At 42.6% G+C, this 21025-nt stretch overlaps 1 protein-coding gene across 1 annotated transcript in view; it reads left to right on the top strand.

Annotated features, from left to right (window-relative positions):
- Positions 1 to 21025, top strand: part of sema3gb (sema domain, immunoglobulin domain (Ig), short basic domain, secreted, (semaphorin) 3Gb) — a 45970-nt gene that overhangs the window by 11193 nt on the left and 13752 nt on the right. The window contains exon 2 of the mRNA XM_039010924.1: positions 7151 to 7281. Coding sequence (XP_038866852.1) covers positions 7182 to 7281 — 100 coding nt within the window. The 5' untranslated portion in view covers positions 7151 to 7181. The remainder of the gene's footprint in view (positions 1 to 7150; positions 7282 to 21025) is intronic.

The raw sequence follows: 21025 nt of genomic DNA, 5'->3' as shown, positions 1-21025 counted from the left end.
AGAGATCCTTTTAATTCTCTATTTGGTTAGGTCAGGGTGTGACTAGGGTGGGCAACCTATGTTTTCTATTTCTTTGTTGGCCGGGTATGGTTCCCAATCAGAGGCAGCTGTCTATCGTTGTCTCTGATTGGGGATCATACTTAGGCAGCCTTTTTCCATCTATAGTTTGTGGGATATTGTTTTTGGTACTGTGCTGTTTATCCCTACTAGACGTTACGTTTCGTTTTGTATTTGTTGTTTTTTTGGTGTTCATTTAATAAATTAAAATGTACGCCTACCACGCTGCACCTTGGTTCGATCCTACCATCGACGAACGTAACAGAAGATCCCACCATAAATGGACCAAGCAGCGTGGCCAGGCGGAGCAGACATCCTGGACATGGGAGGATATCTTGGACGGTAAGGGATCCTGGACGTGGGAGGAGATCCAGGCCGGAAAGGATCGCCTTCCATGGGAGCAGATGGAGGCAGCGAGGGAGGAACAACGACGACACCGGGGTTCGCGACCACGACGGAAGCCCGAGAGGCAGCCCCCCAAAAATGTTTTGGGGTGGCACACGGGGTGGTTGGCGGAGCCAGGGTTTGAACCAGAGCGAACTCCCCGTACTCACCGTGGGGAGCGTGTGACCGGGCAGGCACCATGTTTTGCGGTGATACGCACTGTGTCTCCAGTGTGCATCCACAGCCCGGTGCGTGCTGTGCCAGCTCCCCGCACTTGCCGTGCTAAAGTGGGCATCTGTCCAGGACGCGTTGTGCCAGCTCTACGCTCCAGACCTCCAGTGCGCCTCCACGGCCCAGTATATCCTGCGCCGGCCATACGTACTGTGTCTCCAGTGCGCCTTCACAGCCCAGTGCGTCCTGTGCCAGCTCCCTACACTTGCCATGCGAAGGTGGTCCTTTGTCCAGGACGAGTTGTGCCAGCTCTACGCTCCAGACCTCCAGTGCGCCTCCACGGTCCAGTATATCCTGTGCCAGCTCCATGCACCCGGCCTCCAGTGCGTGTCTCCAGCTTGGTACGTCCTGTGCCTGCTCCACGCACAAAGCCTCCAGTGATGATCCATGGCCCGGAGCCTCCAGTGATGATCCATGGCCCGGAGCCTCCAGTATCACCGCCTGGTACGGCAACTGCTCCGCCCACAACCGTAAGGCACTCCAGAGGGTAGTGAGGTCTGCACAACGCATCACCGGGGGCAAACTACCTGCCCTCCAGGACACCTACACCACCCGATGTCACAGGAAGGCCATAAAGATCATCAAGGACAACAACCACCCAAGCCACTGCCTGTTCACCCCGCTATCATCCAGAAGGCGAGGTCAGTACAGGTGCATCAAAGCAGGGACCGAGAGACTGAAAAACAGCTTCTATCTCAAGGCCATCAGACTGTTAAACAGCCACCACTAACATTTAGTGGCGGCTGCCAACATACTGACTCAACTCCAGCCACTTTAATAATGGGAATTAGGGCCTCCCGGGTGGCGCAGTGGTCTAGGGCACTGCATCGCAGTGCTAACTGCGCCACCAGAGTCTCTGGGTTCGCGCCCAGGCTCTGTCGCAGCCGGCCGCGACCGGGAGGTCCGTGGGGCGACGCACAATTGGCATAGCGTCGTCCGGGTTAGGGAGGGTTTGGCCGGTAGGGATATCCTTGTCTCATCGCGCTCCAGCGACTCCTGTGGCGGGCCGGGCGCAATGCGCGCTAACCAAGGGGGCCAGGTACACGGTGTTTCCTCCGACACATTGGTGCGGCTGGCTTCCGGGTTGGAGGCGCGCTGTGTTAAGAAGCAGTGCGGCTTGGTTGGGTTGTGCTTCGGAGGACGCATGGCTTTCAACCTTCGTCTCTCCCGAGCCTGTACGGGAGTTGTAGCGATGAGACAAGATAGTAATTACTAGCGATTGGATACCACGAAAATTGGGGAGAAAATGGGATAAAATTTAAAATAAATAAATAAATAAATAATGGGAATTGATGGAAATTATGTAAAAATGTATCACTAGCCACTTTAAACAATGCCACTTAATATAATGTTTACATACCCTACATTACTCATCTCATATGTATATGTATATACTGTACTCTATATCATCTACTGCATCTTGCCATCTTTATGTAATACATGTATCACTAGCCACTTTAAACTATGCCACTTTATGTTTACATACCCTACATTCCTCATCTCATATGTATAGACTGTACTCTATACCATCTACTGCATCTTGCCTATGCCGTTCTGTACCATCACTCATTCATATATCTTTATGTACATATTCTTTATCCCTTTACACTTGCGTGTATAAGGTAGTAGTTGTGGAATTGTTAGGTTAGATTACTTGTTGATTATTACTGCATCGTCGGAACTAGAAGCACAAGCATTTCGCTACACTCGCATTAACATCTGCTAACCATGTGTATGTGACAAATAAAATTTGATTTGATTTGGATTTGATTTGATCCATGGCCCGAAGCCTCCAGTGATGATCCATGGCACGGAGCCCCCAGTGACGATCCATGGCCCGGAGCCTCCAGTGACGATCCATGGCCCGGAGCCTCCAGTGACGATCCATGGCCCGGAGCCTCCAGATACGATCCAAGGTCGGCGGTCGGCAGTCCAGAGCCTCCAGCGCCGGTTGGCAGTCCAGAGCCTCCAGCGACGGTCGGCGGTCCAGAGCCTCCAGCGACAGTCTGCGGTCCGGAGTCTCCAGCAGGGGTTCCCAGTCCGGAGCCTTCTGCGACGATCTACGGTCCGGAGTCCCCGGCGACAATCTACAGTACGGAGTTCCTGGCGACAATCTACGGTCCGGAGTCCCCGGCGACGATCTACGGTCCGGAGTCCCCGGCGACGATCCACGGTTCGATTCCTCCGGCGATGATTTACGGTCCGTAGCTTCCGGCGACGATCCCCGCACCAGAGGCGCCACCGAAACTGGTACAACGCTGTGTACTACTCCCTTCACAGAACAGCACAATCTGTCTCTAAACAGAATAGAAAGAGGAGTGGGAGGCCCCGGTGCACGACTGAGCAAGAGGACAAGTACATTAGAGTGTCTAGTTTGAGAAACAGGCGCCTCACAAGTCCTCAACTGGCAGCTTCATTAAATAGTACCCACAAAACACCAGCCTCAACGTCAACAGTGTAGAGGTGACTCCGGGATGCTGGCCTTCTAGGCAGTACAATAGTCACTTACAACATTAACAATGTCTACACTGTATTTCTGATCAATTTGATGTTATTTTAATGGACAAAAAATGTGCTTTTCTTTAAAAAACAAGGGTATTTCTAAGTGACCCCAAACTTTTGAACGGTAGTTTATATTTCTTGAATTTTTTACTTGGGAGCCAGATTGACTACACATTGATGTTATTTGTAGGAATAATAAATATATAAGAAAAATAAAAGGTAGGACAAATGGGTACATAAATGAAGAGAAGGAGTGAGTTCGTAAGTAAGTAAGTTCGAGAAAAATAAAGACGGTTTCCCATGTTGTGTGTTACTGTGAGACCCAGTTTGTGGATCCAGTTGGATAACATTTTTGCTGCAGTGATAGTCTTGATGTCAATGACAAGTCAGTGACAATGGGTGTTTCTCAATATGCATACAACCATGCAAATTGCAGCACGGAACAGTCGGAGTATGAGTCCAAAATAAAGTATGCGAAACACGGAGGGCAGTTCTCAGACATGTACTTCATTTGTACACATTTTGAAGCATCTAGCTTCAACTGAAATATTCCCAGGATTGTTGACATACATTTTTTTGCAAAGGTGTTTTTTAAACAATGGTGGCTGGTTTTGATCTGAAGCGAGAGAAAATGAACTCTGAATGAAAAGTTGCCTGACATATGTAGCCTGACTACAATATTTTAGCTTGATACTTAAATAAATGCTGCGGTCATTTTGGCATGTTTATCTGCCAAGAATACCCAGTGTAGTGTGCCAAGACTGCTGCTAACTGACAAAGAATTGGTAGCTAGCTAATTACCCACAAAGAATTTGTGGCTATCGTTGGCCTACCACCTTTTATATCAACATTAGTTTTAGGTCGTTTGTTACATGTAAAACTAGCTGGCTAGCTACGCTGAACAACAAATATAAACGCAAGAAGTGTTGGTCCCATGTTTCATGAGCTGAAATAAAACATCCCAGAAATGTTCAATACTCACAAAATGCGAATTCTCTCAAATTTTATCAACAAATTTATTTACATCCCTGTTAGTGAGGATTTTCTCCTTTGAGAAAATAACCCATACACCTGACAGGTGTGGCATAGAAGCTGATAGAAGCTGATTAAGAAGGATTAAATAGCATGATCATTACACAGGTGCACCTTGTGCTGGGGACAATAAAAGGCTACTCTAAAATGTGCAGTTTTGTCACAACACAATGCCACAGATGTCTCAAGTTATGAGGGCGTGTGCAATTGGCATGCTGACTGCAGGAATGTCTACCAGAGCTTTGCCATAGATTTGAATGTTAATTTCTCTACCATAAGCTGCCCTCCAACGTCGCTTTAAAGAATTTGGCAGTACGTCCAACCGGCCTCACAACCGCAGACCACGTGTAACGATGCCAGCCCAGGACTTCCCCATCCGGCTTCTTCACCTGTGGACTGAGGAGTATTTCTGTCTGTAAAAAAAGCTCTTTTGTGGGGGAAACTAATTCTGAATGGCTGCACCCCTGCCCAGTCATGTGAAATCCATAGATTAGGGCTTAATGAATTTATTTCAATTGACTGATTTCCTTTAATGAACTGTAACTCAGTTAAATCTTTGAAATTGTTGAATGTTGCGTTTATATTTTTGTTCAGTATAGATTAATACGATTCACATATAGCTGATAATTATGAATTTACAAGCTTGCTTTTTTATGTAGATATCTTGTTTTGTCTTTATTGGTCAAAGGTAAGTAGCATGGGAGTGGGCAGTGCTTCTCAAATGTACATTTTTATGTGTTCTCCACAATCTCGTCCTCACAAGAGCGTACTCAAGAGAACGTCCTCGGAGAATGAACTCGGAGCATGAGAGTGTGGAGCACAGTAGTATGCAGATTGAGAAACATCCAATGTGTCATGTTCAAAGGCAGCCTAATGTCCTGATACCCTCCGGGGCCATACAGAAGCAACAGACTGTGGAGAATGTTGCTGAGCAAGTCAAGCAGAGGCCCCACTGCTCTCATATTCAGCATAACAGCAAGCATATAATGGATCCTATTATTATGAGTTAATTAAACAGTATTATGATATTGTAAGACTTGGGGCTCAACTCAGTCAAACTAGCAGTGAGGTGATTACGCACTAGCTCTTTTTCCCACGGTGGAATAAAATTATGGTTTTGGTACTGTAAAAAAATACTACTGTACTACTACTGCATTACAACCACTACTACTGCTGCTACTACTACTACTACTGCTACTACTACTACTACTTCTACTACTGCTGCTGCTGCTGCTGCTACTGCTGCTGCTGCTGCTGCTGCTGCTGCTGCTGCTGCTGCTGCTACTACTACTACTACTACTACTGCTACTATTACTGTGGTAATGGTGTTGGATAAGTATGGATGTAAGCATGTTGACAGAGAAAAGCAATATTCTCATTTAGGGCTGTGATGATACCAGTATTGCAATATTTTTCCCATGGCAAAAATGAAAACACGAAGCAGATGAAACTCTTTGGTCCTTTAAAAATCTGCTGTATGTACAATATTGTGTGCTATAATGTGACTCTGGATGACAACATAATGATGTTTGTTTCCAACAAACAGCTAAAAGCAGTAAGTAGCCGTGTTGTGTAAGCGATCGCCCTACTGGGTGACTACAAACGGTGTCTGTTTGCGTCAATTCAACATGTAGAATCGTCGTGACATGTTGTCTGATATTCTGGTCAGAGGCGATAGGACGGCCACACGCTCCTTTTAACCCTTCTTCTTTGTGGTGTGTCTGAGCTTAGGCAAAGGTGTTTATGTTCCAGTTATGATAACCCGTCATTAACCTTGGGTATATGTGTGGAAAATACAGTACAGCACCCACACCCTAACTTAAACAGAACTGATTTACATTAGATTCCGAAGCTTAGTGAGTAAGTGAGTGTGATCCTTATTGGCGGTTCTCTTGCTTTTAGACAGTCTCTTACTAAAGGAGTTTAAGATTTAAAGCAAGACATTGTGACTGGGATTTGTATTAGCTGCCAGGATTTGGCTGCAGTGTTTAAGAACTTTCAGTCTCGGAGTGCATACTTTCCTAATCTCCTTTGGAGTGTGTCACTCCCGGGAAGTCCTTGTTGCCCCACTCTCACACAGTCTTTTTTACTCCACCACTGTCCCAGTGACAGGGGAAGGGCACACAGGTCAAATAGAGATGGTCACTTTGTGCTGCTCCATGGCTATCTGAGACCCAAGCTATTTCACAATAACCCAGTCATAGGAACGGGAACAAGACATTGCCCCAAACTGAATCATGTGAACTAGGTTGTGTTCTCTGTCTATGGCTTCTCTGTCTTGTTGTCATTGATTGTTATCCGATTTATCTGGTTATCCCTGTTATAAAGAAGCCTCTGAATGTGGATGACTTGATGAGGCTTCCTACAAAGTCATACAATTCAATGATTCTTTAATTGACAATTTCTCAATATGTTAAATAGGATAGTTTTCTTAGTGTCAGCTTCCCAGACACAGTATTAGGCCTTGTCCTAACTAAAAAAACATCTCTATTGAAACATCTCTATTGAAAGACTAGGTTTAATCTGTGTCAGGCAAACTGGCACCTAATATTTACTAGTACCCAAAGTTTGTAGTTGATTGTGCGCACTCTTTTGTTGTCCTGTTATTGATAGTGTTCTTGAAATGGGAATTTCTAGCGATTGACATGCTAATGATATCTCTCAGTAATGAGGTATGTTTATTCTTAACTCTCGTTCTGACAAAGAAAGCTTAGATGCTCACTGACCTGCAAACAGATTATTACAAGGGTCAGAGTGATTTCAGTGTCAGAAGACTGGAAGCTATTTAAAAACGTATCATCTGCTTTTTAACTTCTCAAATCTACACTTTTCTGTGCAAGGGATGTTGCATTGGATGTGGAACTCTCTAAATGTCTGCAAATTATATGATGGTTTTAAGTGACATTCAGTTAATCTGTAATGCTTTTCCCTTTCCCCTTTGTAGGACTCCAAAGGTTAACGCTGCCGTCATTGCTATGGAGACCACCCAAGCCCTCTTCTTTCTCCTGAGTTTATGTGTCTACAGTTGCCATGCCGACGCTCGGACTGCTCCCAGAGTGCATTTGTCTTACAAAGGTGAGCCTTACTTATTTTCAGTGAGTGTTCACTTGACAGATATTGTTTGGGATATTCTTAGTGGGAAGATTTACCATCGCTTTAGTGAAATTCAGTGTAATTGAAATAGATAGCTCTTTAAACTTCAAAACAGCCACATCTTTTCTTCAAAGTAAAACAGATCTGGAGCTTAACTTAATAACTTCTTGTGGACTGCCTAAAGTTAATGCTGGTTGATGTATACACATTGGCGCTTTAAGGCTGATATTATAATAATTATCCAACAGCAATATTCCCCATCACTTAAGATCGTTTGTGTCAGTGCATTTAACTATGAAATTTTGGTTTCATGTGAAAGACATCAAAGTTGGGGTCTTGAGAGCGACTTTTTCAATAAAATACGTATTTCACTTTATACACCAAAAAACAATGACAAAACGAAAGCAGGCACCCTTTGAATACAATAGTAATTTAGAAACCCAAAAGCTGACTGGCATTTTGACCCAAGAGCAAAAGGACACTTTCCCTCGATACTGACAATAAGACTCTTTCTCATCAAAAAAATGTGTTTGGTCTTTTCTTTATCTGAAAATACCTGGCTGTGTCTCTGTGGAGCTCTGTGTCTGAATGTGCTATATGTAACTCAAACGGGCACAGCTTGCCACCCTTTGTACAGGGGAGGGGGTACAGGATCTGTTGGCCCTCTGTACACGGGAGGGGGTACAGGATCTGTTGCCCTCTGTGCAGGGGAGGGGGTACAGGATCTGTTGGCCCTCTGTGCAGGGGAGGGGGTACAGGATCTGTTGGCCCTCTGTGCAAGGGAGGGGGTACAGGATCTGTTGGCCCTCTGTGCAGGGGAGGGGGTACAGGATCTGTTGGCCCTCTGTACAGGGGAGGGGGTACAGGATCTGTTGGCCCTCTACCAGGGGAGGGGGTACAGGATCTGTTGGCCCTCTGCCAGGGCCCAGGGGACACTGGTGGCGCCCATGTCTCAGGAGGTCTGAGCTCGCCATGTAACACTAGAGCCACACGGAATGGAGGGGTGGATAGGTGATGAAGGGAGGAAGGAAGAAGATAAATCTGGTAGAGAAGGAAAGAGAGTTTGAGATGAGAGGGAGTGAAAATAAAGGCATTGGAGAGAGTAAGGGATAGAAAGAGTGGTGAGAATGAGAAATGGAGACAGACATGGGTGTGGGTATTAAGGGAGGGAAGGGGAGGGGTGTCACTGTGAGGGAGAGAGGGGTGACAGGGGGTGGTGGTCTATCCTGGGTTATTGTGTGCGTAGGTGACAGTGAAACGGATTCCTCTTCTGAGAAGCAGGATAGGGCACTGGTGTTACCGGGGTATAAATAGCCTGCCATGGTTGCTGTGTTTACCTCAGCAAACGCACAGGGAAGCCCCCTGAAGAACGCAAGGGCCCAGATCCAACAACCTGCTCCAATATGCAAGACAGACATGCCTGTTATGCAGAGCGGAGACTGTCATCTTGTTCCAGACGGACTCTCTCAAGGCAGAGTGCAGAAGCTACTGCCACCTCAGTTGAGTTATCCTGCAATGAGTATGTTTACATGGACACTAATAATTCAATATTAAACTGATTATGGCACTAGGCCAAGTATGTAAACACCTTACTCTGCTTACAGTTATCTTAATCGGCGTAAGGTCAAAATCGAACTATTAGGACATGTAAATAGCTTAATCGACGTTGCAGCTGTGTATTTGATCTACGCATGTGCCAGCACCAGTAGCGCAAGCCTCCCTCTTGTGCGCGAGTGAAGTGAGTTTGGAAAAACTGAAAAAATGTATCTTAGAAATAGTTTTCGCATACAAACTTTATATGTCTGAGCCCAGAATCAAAAAGGTTTAGCAAAATGAACATGGTCACTGTGGTAGAACGTTTATTTTGATTGCCGATATTCTGCATTTATCAAAAGTCCCATAGGTAGCCTGATTTCAGATGTGTCCATGTAAACAGGATTATTAGGGAAATCGTTCTTCTTGCAAAGCATGTAAACAATTTAAAAAAAACTATTATATTAATTTGACTATCCACAATAATCGTATTATTGTGTACATGTAACTTTACTCACTGTGTCTGAAATCAGTTTAGTAACCTTTTATTCCAGTGGGCTAAATCAGGGTCACACAGAGTGTTTATTGGTAGTCTTAAACAAATCTACTTTGAAACAAAAGTATATACACCTCACACATACATTTTGGGCTTAAAAAAAAGACACCTGTACCATGTTAGATATGAGTTGAAAATGTATTCTGAGTTTTCATCCCAATATTACACTTAATATACATCACAGAAGACTGAAATATAACAAAGTTTGAAATAGAAACACCAGATTTTTGGCGGGTTTTTTGAAATAATGGTTATTAATTCTGATAACATTCCACCCATGAGGCCAATAGAGTGCAATTTGGTCATTTCACTGCAGGAAAATATTCTGAAACCCAGTATTACAGGCAGGGAAGAAAAAACACACACTGAAAATAATAGAATAATGGGATGGATGCATCATACGGTATGTCCCATCCAAATGTTAACGTGCAAATATCCATTTGGAAAAGTACCTTATGTCTCGCAATATTGTCCCCTATCTCCTTAAACCTTCACGGCATTCTTCTTCTACACAACTCGTCTGGTCTACTCTTTGTCCCCCCATTCGGCCTCTGTTGAAACAGCAGCCGTAGAGCATACTTACTGTCTCTTCATCCTAGGGTGGTTGATGGTTTTTCCACCAATCTCTGACACAGACCAGGCTATTTGCACTACCAGGAACTGAAGAACTTCCCAGAGTAGTCAACTACCTCCGGAATGACTATGACGCTTCTTGTGGGAAATACTTTCATTGGGAAAGAATAACAGCCACTGTGTCAATTAGGGGAAAACACACCGAGATCTGGGAAGAGGATTTAAATAACTTGGTGGGAAGTGAATGTCCAGTGCTTGGTGTTAAAGTTTAAACTTGACATAACCCTGGACCCAAACATTGAATAAGAGGAATATTTATTTAAATAATTAATGTATTTTGTGTAATGATCCATTGATCAGCCATTCCAGGTGTAGAAATGCTGCTGCTATCCATTTTCACTATGAATGCACTTGTGCTCAACTCAACGTTGCATCTTAATATCCAATGATAGAATTTCAGAAAGAATATCTTCAAATTATTTCACTTCAGAAAGAGCAACATCCATCATATGATATCACTCCAGAAAGAGCAACATCCATCATATGATATCACTTCAGAAAGAGCAACATCCATCATATGATATCACTTCAGAAAGAGCAACATCCATCATATAATATCACTTCAGAAAGAGCAACATCCATCATATGATATCACTTCAGAAAGAGCAACATCCATCATATGATATCACTTCAGAAAGAGCAACATCCATACTTTCTGCTTCCCTTTGCATTTGCAGCTGAGGACCCTTATGCAGTGTATTGAGTTAGAGACACATTGTATGAGTTAATGCAGTCACCATTCCTAGATTAAAAAGCCTGCAAATGGGCCAAATAGTCATATTAGGTAATGCTCTATTTGGAAATAGAATGTTCATTGGAACATTGATGGATAGAATGTCAGCAGATAATCAAGGTCCAGCAGCTGAGAACCAAGCATTGCCTGATTACATTTCTTTCCCTTGAGAATTTTTGTGGAATTCAGCCCAAAAGAGATACTTGACCGGCCCAGCCTTGTAAAAAGTCAGCCCCTTAAAGGACCCTTGTGTCAATAGCAGTCTCTGTCCCAACGAGCTGGCCACCTGCCAGGACTTGGCTTCCAGACACTAATTCAGTCCAAAGTTCTTCTAATGATTGAAAACTAAGGGACCTCTGTCAGGGGGCCAGTGGTACACTGTTGAGTCTTGCTCATTTAGTTGAGCCTGTCATTAGCTGTAGGGCACACACCAAAAATCAGATAAAGAAAGTGAACATTTCCTCAAGGAGCTCCCATATGACTGGAAAGCTGATACGTGTTGGAAGTAGTGTGGAAATAGCACTTGTGGGGGTATTGCCTAGTACCCAGACTAATACCAGGTTTAGCATGAGACCCCTATGGATGGTCCAAAACAGTTATCTGGGATGTCCAAAACATTATCTATAAGACCTCTTGTCACTCACTCACTCACTCACTCACTCACTCACTCACTCACTCACTCACTCACTCACTCACTCACTCACTCACTCACTCACTCACTCACTCACTCACTCACTCACTCACTCACTCACTCACTCACTCACTTACTCACTCAGTCACTCACTCACTCACTCACTCACTCGCTGGCTCACTCACTGGCTCACTCACTCACTGTCTCACTCACTATCTCACTCACTCACTGGCTCACTCACTCACTGGCTCACTCACTCACTCACTGGCTCACTCACTGGGTCACTCACTGGGTCACTCACTCACTGGCTCACTCACTCACTGGGTCACTCACTCACTGGCTCACTCACTCACTGGCTCACTCACTCACTGTCTCACTCACTGTCTCACTCACTCACTGGCTCACTCACTCACTCACTGGCTCACTCACTGGCTCACTCACTCACTGGCTCACTCACTGGGTCACTCACTGGGTCACTCACTGGCTCACTCACTCACTGGCTCACTCACTCACTCACTGGTTCTTCTTCGCTAGTTTCTAGGAGCATAGTGCCTCGACATTTGTATCTCCACACCGTCCTATTCTGGGCCAGGTCCCAGCCTGATGTAGTGTTGAGTCCCAGGTTGTGTAGTTCGTACTCCAACTGGTCGACCCACCCGACTCTCGGTCTTCCTCTTGGGCGTGGCCAGTTGGGAGATGGGTCCTTGAGGATGAGGGTAGGCTCCAGAGGCAGGTTTGATCTGGCCAGGTGGCCAAACATTTGGGAGTCGGGAGGCTCTGACGTCTTTCGCCGTATTGTGTTTGGGATGTGATCGCGCCATGTAATTCCCAGAATTCTGCGTAGGCACTTGCCGTCAAAGGCATCCCGGCGGATTGAGTTATTTGGGAGGTCCAAAAAAGTGATCTTGATTTAAATTCTACAGTAAGAAGTCAGACCAATCTGCTAATGAGAGATACTATTACTACACTTGGCAAAGTCCACATACTCTTTAAGTTGTTTCCATAGAAATGAGAACACTGATAATCTTCTGTCACACTTTATTCTAAGCAAGAAAGTTAACCTCTCTGGGATATTCGGGACGGTAGCGTCCCACCTCGCCAACAGCCAGTGAAATTGCAGGGCGCCAAATTCAAAACAACAGAAATCCCATAATTAAAATTCCTCAAACATACAAGTATTTTACACCATTTTAAAGATAAACTTGTTGTAAATCCAGCCACAGTGTCCGATTTCAAAAAGGCTTTACAACGAAAGCACACCAAACGATTATGTTAGGTCAGCACCAAGTCACAGAAAAACACAGCCATTTTTCTAGCCAAAGAGAGGAGTCACAAAAAGCAGAAATAGAGATAAAATTAATTACTAACCTTTGATGATCTTCATCAGATGACAGTTTACATTGGTGCGTTATGTTCAGTAGTTCCAAAACATCCGGTGATTTTGCAGAGAGCCACATCGATTTACAGAAATACTCATAATAAACATTGCTAAAAGATACAAGTGTTATGCATTGAATTTTAGATCCACTTCTCCTTAAAAAACTTTACGGAAAAAGCACACCATGCAATAATCTGAGTACGGCGCTCAGACACAAAAATAAGCCATACAGATACCCGCCATGTTGTGGAGTCAACAGAAGTCAGAAATAGCATTATAAATATTCACTTACCTTTGATGATCTTCATCAGAATGCACTCCCAGGAATCCCAGTTCCACAATAAATGTTTGTTTTGTTCGATAAAGTCCATCATTTATGTCCAAATACCTCCTTTTTGTTCACGCGTTTAGTACACAAATCCAAACACAGGAGGCGCGGGCAAGTCCAGGCGAAAAGTCATATTACAGTTCGTAGAAACATGTCAAACGAAGTATAGAATCATCCTTTAGGATGTTTTTATCATAAATCTTCAATAATGTTTCAACCGGAGAATTCCTTTGTCTGTAGAAATGCAATGGAACGCAGCTAACTCTCACGGAAGCACGCGAGACTGAGCTCGTGGCACTCTGCCAGACCCCTGACTCAAACAGCTCTCATTCCCCCCTCCTTCACAGTAGAAGCATCAAACAAGGTTCTAAAGACTGTTGACATCTAGTGGAAGTGCAATATGACCCCATAGACATTGTATATTCGATAGGCAATGACTTGAAAAACTACAAACCTCAGATTTCCCACCTCCTGGTTGGATTTTTTCTCAGGTTTTTGCCTGCCATATGAGTTTTGTTATACTCACACACATCATTCAAACAGTTTTAGAAACGTCAGTGTTTTCTATCCAAATCTACTAATTATATGCATATTCTAGCTTTTAGGACTGGGTAGCAGGCAGTTTACTCTGGGCACCTTTTTATCCAAGCTACTCAATACTGCCCCCCAGTCCCAAAGAAGTTAACAATAGCACTAGCAATTTAGGCATTCATTGGATATAGAGCCTACCAAACTACTGCAAAGTTAGATTTTTAGATTTTATTCTACAAAATTGTCTGTCAATCGACCTAGATTCAGATAATAGGTGACATAATGTGGTTACCTAATGGCTGTAAAATATAAAAAAATGTCATTTTTTCTGTAAGTACAAATAGATGACTAGGATTGGCACCAGAGGCCTGGTTTTATTAACTTTATTTGTGAGCAGTCCTGATTCCTATAGCACCCGTTAGTCAGTGTTTGCGAGTGGAAAATGTGACCACTTTTTGTGCCTCACTAATAAATCCTATAACAAGACTATCTGGCAGCTTTTTTGGCCCTGGCACATTGGCACGCACACACACACACACACACACACACACACACACACACACACACACACACACACACACACACACACACACACACACACACACACACACACACACACACACAGCCATCACAGCCATGGCCAACTGGCAAACAAAACTAGATTCCACTGTGGTAAAGAAGGAACTCCTCCCAAACCTTGCTCTGTCTCCATCCAGTGCTGCTCTAACATACTGTAGATTGGGGCTAAGGCAGGATTGTTATTGTCAGGATGAGCCCAGAGGTGATATGAAGTATATTATCGTTTTTTTAATCGCTTTGGATGCCATTTTTACAAGTATGTGGTGAATTTTCAAAACTCTTAGTACAAAACTCCGAACTGGTAAGACTTGTAACGCAGCAAGTCTCATATTCGGAACTTTTTCTTGTACATTAATTTTGTTTGAAGACATCTTTCACCGCACAACTATTGATCCAAAATATAAGTATACTTTGAAATACCATGACAACATTGATTTTAATCACCAAAACACATAATTATATCTTCTCAATTTAGTTATTTTAATAGCTAAAATTGCAAGATAAATGTTCCAAAATTGCCCTTTGAATGTAAGCACTGTCGTACTGTAAATTCAAGTAAATTACACTGTTTTTCATTAGGCAATAAACTTGCACTATCCATTAAAATGGACTGAAAATCAAATTTCTATCCCATGTTTAATCAAAGGTGTGATCATTGATGCAAAAAATAAATTAAAAAGTATTGTTTAGACATAATTACAACATACAGTAATTATGTCTGACCGTGATCTAATGAAACAAATGAAAGAAATGAATGAAACAATGTTAAGCAGGCACTAGTTTGCGTCAATCCTGTCTTGAGCATTTGGCTGTAGGTTCTCATTGACATCGCAGAACATGTCCTCATTCTTCATGCACCTGGGGAAAAAGCTTTTGGCATGGGGAATCCAAGCCTGACATAGAGTACCAGTCAAAAGTTTGGACACACCTACTCATTCAAGGGTTTTTCTTTATAATTACTATTTTAAAGATTGTAGAATACTAGTTAAGACATCAAAACTATGAAATAGCACATATGGAATCATGTAGTAACCAAAGAAGTGTTAAACAAGTCAAAATATATTTTAGATTTTAGATTCTTCAAAGTAGCCATACTTTGCCTTGATGACAGCTTTGCACACTCTTGGCATTCTCTCAAACAGCTTCATGAGGAATTATTTTCCAACAGGCTTGAAGAAGTTCCCACATATGCTGAGCACTTGTTAGCTGCTTTTCCTTCACTCTGTGGTCCAACTCATCCCAAACCATCTCAATTGGGTTGAGGTTGGGTGATTGTGGAGGCCAGGTCATCTGATGCAGCACCATCACTCTCCTTCTTGGTCAAATAGCCCTTACACAGCCTGAAGGTGTGTTTTGGGTCATTGTCCTGTTGAAAAATAAATGATAGTCCCATTAAGCGCAAACCAGATGGGATGGCGTATTGCTGCAGAATGCTGTGGTAGCTATGCTGGTTAAGTGTACCTTGAAATGTAAATAAATCACAGACATTGTCACCAGCAAACCACCATCACACCTCCTCCTCCATGCTTTACGGTGGGAACCACACAGGCGCAGATCATCCGTTCACCTACTCTGTGTCTCACAAAGACACAGTGGTTGGAACCAAATATCTCAAATTTGGACTAATGTTGGTCTAATGTCCATTGCTCGTGGTTCTTGGCTCAAGCAAGTCTATTTTTCTTATTGGTAGTAGTGGTTTCTTTTAGAGGTCGACCGATTAATCGGAATGGCCGATTAATTAGGACCGATTTCAAGTTTTCATAACAATCGGTAATCGGCATTTTTGGACACTGATCATGGCCGATTACATTGCACTCCATGAGGAGACTGTGTGGCAGGCTGACTACCTGTTATGCGAGTGCAGCAAGGAGCCACGGTAAGGTGCTAGCTAGCATTAAACGTATCTTATAAAAAACAATCAATCTTAACATAATCACTAGTTAACTACACATGGTTGATGATATTACTAGTTTATCTAGCTTGTCCTGCGTTGCATATAATCGATACGGTGCCTGTTAATTTATCATTGAATCATAGCCGGGTGATTTAACAAGCGCATTCGCGGAAAAAGCACTGTCGTTGCACCAATGTGTACCTAACCATAAGCATCAACGCCTTTCTTAAAATCAATACACAAGTATATATTTTTAAACCTGCATATTTAGTTAATATTGCCTACTAACATTAATTTATTTTGACTAGGGAAATTTTGTCACTTCTCTTGCGTTCTGTGAAACAGAGTCAGGGTATATGCAGCAGTTTGGGCCGCCTGGCTCGTTGCGAACTGTGTGAAGACTATTTATTCCTAACAAAAACAGCCAACTTTGCCAAATGGGGGATGATTTAACAAAAGCGCATTTGCGAAAAAAGCACAATCGTTGCACGAATGTATCTAACCATAAACATCAATGCCTTTCTTAAAATCAATACACAGAAGTATATTTTATTAAACCTGCATATTTAGTTAAAAGAAATCCAGGTTAGCAGGCAATATTAAACTGGGGAAATTGTGTCACTTCTCTTGCGTTCATTGCACGCAGAGTCAGGGTATATGCAACGGTTTGGGCCGCCTGGCTCGTTGCGAACTAATTTGCCACAATATTACGTAATTATGACATAACATTGAAGGTTGTGCAATGTAACAGGAATATTTAGACTTATGGATGCCACCCGTTAGATAAAATACGGAATGGTTCCGTATTTCACTGAAAGAATAAACGTTTTGTTTTCGAAATGATCGTTTCTGGATTTGACCATATTAATGACCTAAGGCTCGTATTTCTGTGTGTTATTATATTATAATTAAGTATATGATTTGATATTTGATAGAGCAGTCTGACTGAGCGGTGGTAGGCAGAAGCAGGCTCGTAAGCATTCATTCAAACAGCACTTTCGTGCGTTTGCCAGCAGCTCTTCGCTGTGCTTCAAGCATTGAGCTGTTTATGACTTCAAGCCTATCAACTCCCGAGCTAGTTAGCGGGGTGCGCGCTAATAGCGTTTTAATCGGTGACGTCACTCGCTCTGAGACCTTGAAGTAGTTGTTCCCCTTGCTCTGCAAGGGCCGCGGCTTTTGTGGAGCGATGGGTAACGATGCTTAGAAGGTAGCTGTTGTCAATGTGTTCCTGGTTCGAGCCCAGGTAGGGGCGAGGAGAGGGACGGAAGCTATACTGTTTTACTGGCAATACTATAGTGCCTATAAGAACATCCAATAGTCAAAGGTATATGAAATACAGATGGTATAGTGAGAAATAGTCCTATATTTCCTATAATAACTACAACCTAAAACTTCTTACCTGGAAATATTGAAGACTTGTGTTAAAAGGAACCACCAGCTTTCATATGTTCTCATGTTCTGAGCAAGGAACTTAAACGTTGGCTTTTTTACATGGCACATATTGCATTTTTACTTTCTTCTCCAACACTTTGTTTTTGCATTATTTAAAACAAATTGAACATGTTTGAACATGATTTTATTGATGTATTATATTAAGTTAAACTAAAGGTGTTCATTCAGTATTGTTGTAATTGTCATTATTACAAATAAATAAATACATTAAAAAAATCGGCCGATTAATCGGTATCGGCTTTTTTTGGTCTTCCAATAATCGGTATCGGTATCGGCGTTGAAAAGTCATAATCGGTCGACCTCTAGTTTCTTTGCAGCAATTCAACCATGAAAGCCTGATTCATGCAGTCTCCTCTGAACAGGTGATGTTGAGATGTGTCTGTTACTTGAACTCTGTGAATAATTTATTTGGGCTGCAATCTGAGGTGCAGTTAACTCTAATGAACTTATCCTCTGCAGTTGAGGTAACTCTGAGTTTTCCTTTCCTATGGCGGTCCTCAAGAGAGCCAGTTTCATCGTAGTGCTTGATGGTTTTTGCGACTGCACTTGAAGAAACTTTAAAAGTTCTTGAAATTTTCCGGATTGACTGACCCTCGTGTCTTAAAGTAATGATGGACTGTCATTTCTCTGTGCTTATTTGAGCTGTTCTTGCCATAATATGGACTGAGTCTTTTACCAAATAGGGCTATCTTCTGTATACCACCCCTACCTTGTCACAACACAACTGATTGGCTCAAATGCATTAAGAAGGAAATAAATTCCACAAATTAACTTTTAACAAGGCACACCTGTTAATCCAGGTGACAACCTCATGAAGCTGGTTGAGAGAATGCCAATAGTGTGCAAAGCTGTCGTCAAGGCAAAGGGTGGCTACTTTGAAGAATCTAAAATATTTTGATTTGTTGAACACTTTTTTGTTTACTACATGATTCCATATGTGTTATTTCATAGTTTTAATGTCTTCACTATTATTCTACAATGTAGAAAATAGTCAAAATAAAGAAAAACCCTTGAATGAATAGTTGTGTCCAAACTTTTCACTGGTACTGTAGGTCCTGACTGATGTCATTGCATGCCTCATCCATGGCCAGAAGGACAGTGGTACAGATGATGGATCTTAATTTGAGCCAGGTTCACATATCAGGAAAATAATCCTGCAGCAACAGGAAATGTGAATTGTTACAGTATGTGGATTATAATTAATTAATATTTTTTCTAGGGGTTGATAATTTTTTTCTTTAGGGCAAATCAGGTTTAAATGTTAAAGTCGAAATTACAAACTTAAGAAGCCTTTTTAAACCTTGAATACACTACAAGTTTGCATTTCCTGCAGTGCAGGAAAATTCCTGCAACAACAGGAAGACCAAATTAAGATACGGCATATGTACACTCATGGGGAAGGCAATCATATATCTTCCACCTGTATTGTAATCATGTATTGTATTGTACTTCTGTATTGTAGTGGTCCTGTGGTCCTGGTGTTCCTAGCATGGCACTAGCAACACCAGTTGTGGGTTTGATTCCCACTGGGATCACATCCGAAAATATGTGGACTCCTGTTGTCACTTTGGATAAAAGCGTCTGCTACAGAAATTGCCTGGCAATTTTAGTAAAGTGCAATTTCAGTAAAGCAGTGTTACATATTTACTGTATAGGGGATGCATTTGTTACATAGAGCAAATCTCTGATATTGTCAATATCAGGTTTGTTCAAATTTACTGTGAAGTAAAATCATAATAGTCATCATCATAATAGTACATTAAAGTATATATCATATTTTATATGTTTCCACTTTACAGGCCTACATTTTCGTTATGTAGTTCTCCAAATCTGTAGTAGACAAATGTGTTTTTAAAATCTCCACTGTAGGTTTACCAAACTGTTAAGTGATTATCAATCAAGAGCAGTTGCATTAAGTAATAGTAAAATGTATTTTAACAAATGAGAAGAGAATCATATCAAAAGTAATGTGATCATTGTATTGTTAAAGGCAATTACTTTATATGAACATGTACTGCAATGTGAAACATGTATTTCTAGACACTGATTAAGTTTGGTGAAAAAGTGACTGCGATATTGTGTGTTCATCAATTAACAATGTACTTTGAGTTTTGAAACAACTCCCTTTTTGATTATATATTTTTTTACTTTTGTATGAAGAGTTGTAAAAAGGTACCACATACGTGTAAAAATTGAAAAAAAAAATGGTATTGACTGAATGATAATTATATAGGACCACTCATAGTGGTTGAACTTGACTGATAACTGACTCGCCCAGAACTCTTAATCGTACTGTTTGATGACTGACTTGCCCACACGACCTCTAACATAATTACCACACTGATGTTACTGTATACATACGTCTTGTACTGTGATATAAAATAGATCCATTACAACATTGGGAAGTAGGAACACTGGGGACACATACATTATCAAATCAAATCCAATTGTATTTGTCACATACACATGGTTAGCAGATGTTAATGCGAGTGTAGCGAAATGCTTGTGCTTCTAGTTCCGACAATGCAGTAATAACTAACGAGTAATCTAACCTAACAATTTCACAACAACTACCTTATGTAACAGTTTTGCTTCCTTCCCTCTCCTCTCCCCTACCTGGGCTCGAACCAGGGACCATCTGCACACATCAACAACTGACACCCATGAAGCATCGTTACCCATCGATTCACAAAAGCCGCGGCCCTTGCAGAGCCAGGGGAACAACTACTTCAGGTCTCAGAGCGAGTGTCGTCACCGATTGAAACGCTATAGCGCGCACCACCGCTAACTAGCTAGCCATAACACATCGGTTACACTCACCCCCCTTTTGACCTCCTCCTTTTCCGCAGCAACCAGTGATCCGGGTCAACAGCATCAATGTAACAGTTTAGCTTTCGTCCGTCCCCTCGCTCCTACCTGGGCTCGAACCAGGGACCCTCTGCAAACATCAACAACTGACACCCACGAAGCATCGCGCAACAAAAGCCACGGCCCTTGCAGAGCAAGGGGAACAACTACTTCAGGTCTCAGAGCGAGTGACGTCACCGGGCAGGTAGTTTGCCCCCGGTGATGCGTTGTGCAGACCTCACTACCCTCTGGAGATCCTTACGGTTGTGGGCGGAGCAGTTGCCGTACCAGACGGTGATACAGCCCGACAGGATGCTCTAGATTGTGCATCTGTAAAAGTTTGTGAGTGCTTTTGGTGACAAGCCAAATTTCTTCAGCCTCCTGAGGTTGAAGAGGCACTGCTGCGCCTTCTTCACCACGCTGTCTGTATGGGTGGACCAATTCAGTTTGTCCGTGATGTGTACGCCGAGGAACTTAAAACTTACAACCCTCTCCACTACTGTCCCGTCGATGTGGATAGGGGGGTGCTCCCTCTGCTGTTTCCTGAAGTCTACGATAATCTCCTTTGTTTTGTTGACGTTGACATTCTGTGGTGTTGATTCAGTGCAAGGCCTGAAATATGACTACTATA

Source organism: Salvelinus namaycush, chromosome 16, assembly GCF_016432855.1.
Source record: "Salvelinus namaycush isolate Seneca chromosome 16, SaNama_1.0, whole genome shotgun sequence".
Classification (NCBI taxonomy): domain Eukaryota; kingdom Metazoa; phylum Chordata; class Actinopteri; order Salmoniformes; family Salmonidae; genus Salvelinus; species Salvelinus namaycush.
Note: the sequence above shows the minus strand (reverse complement) of the source record. Positions and strands in the feature narration are given on the sequence as shown.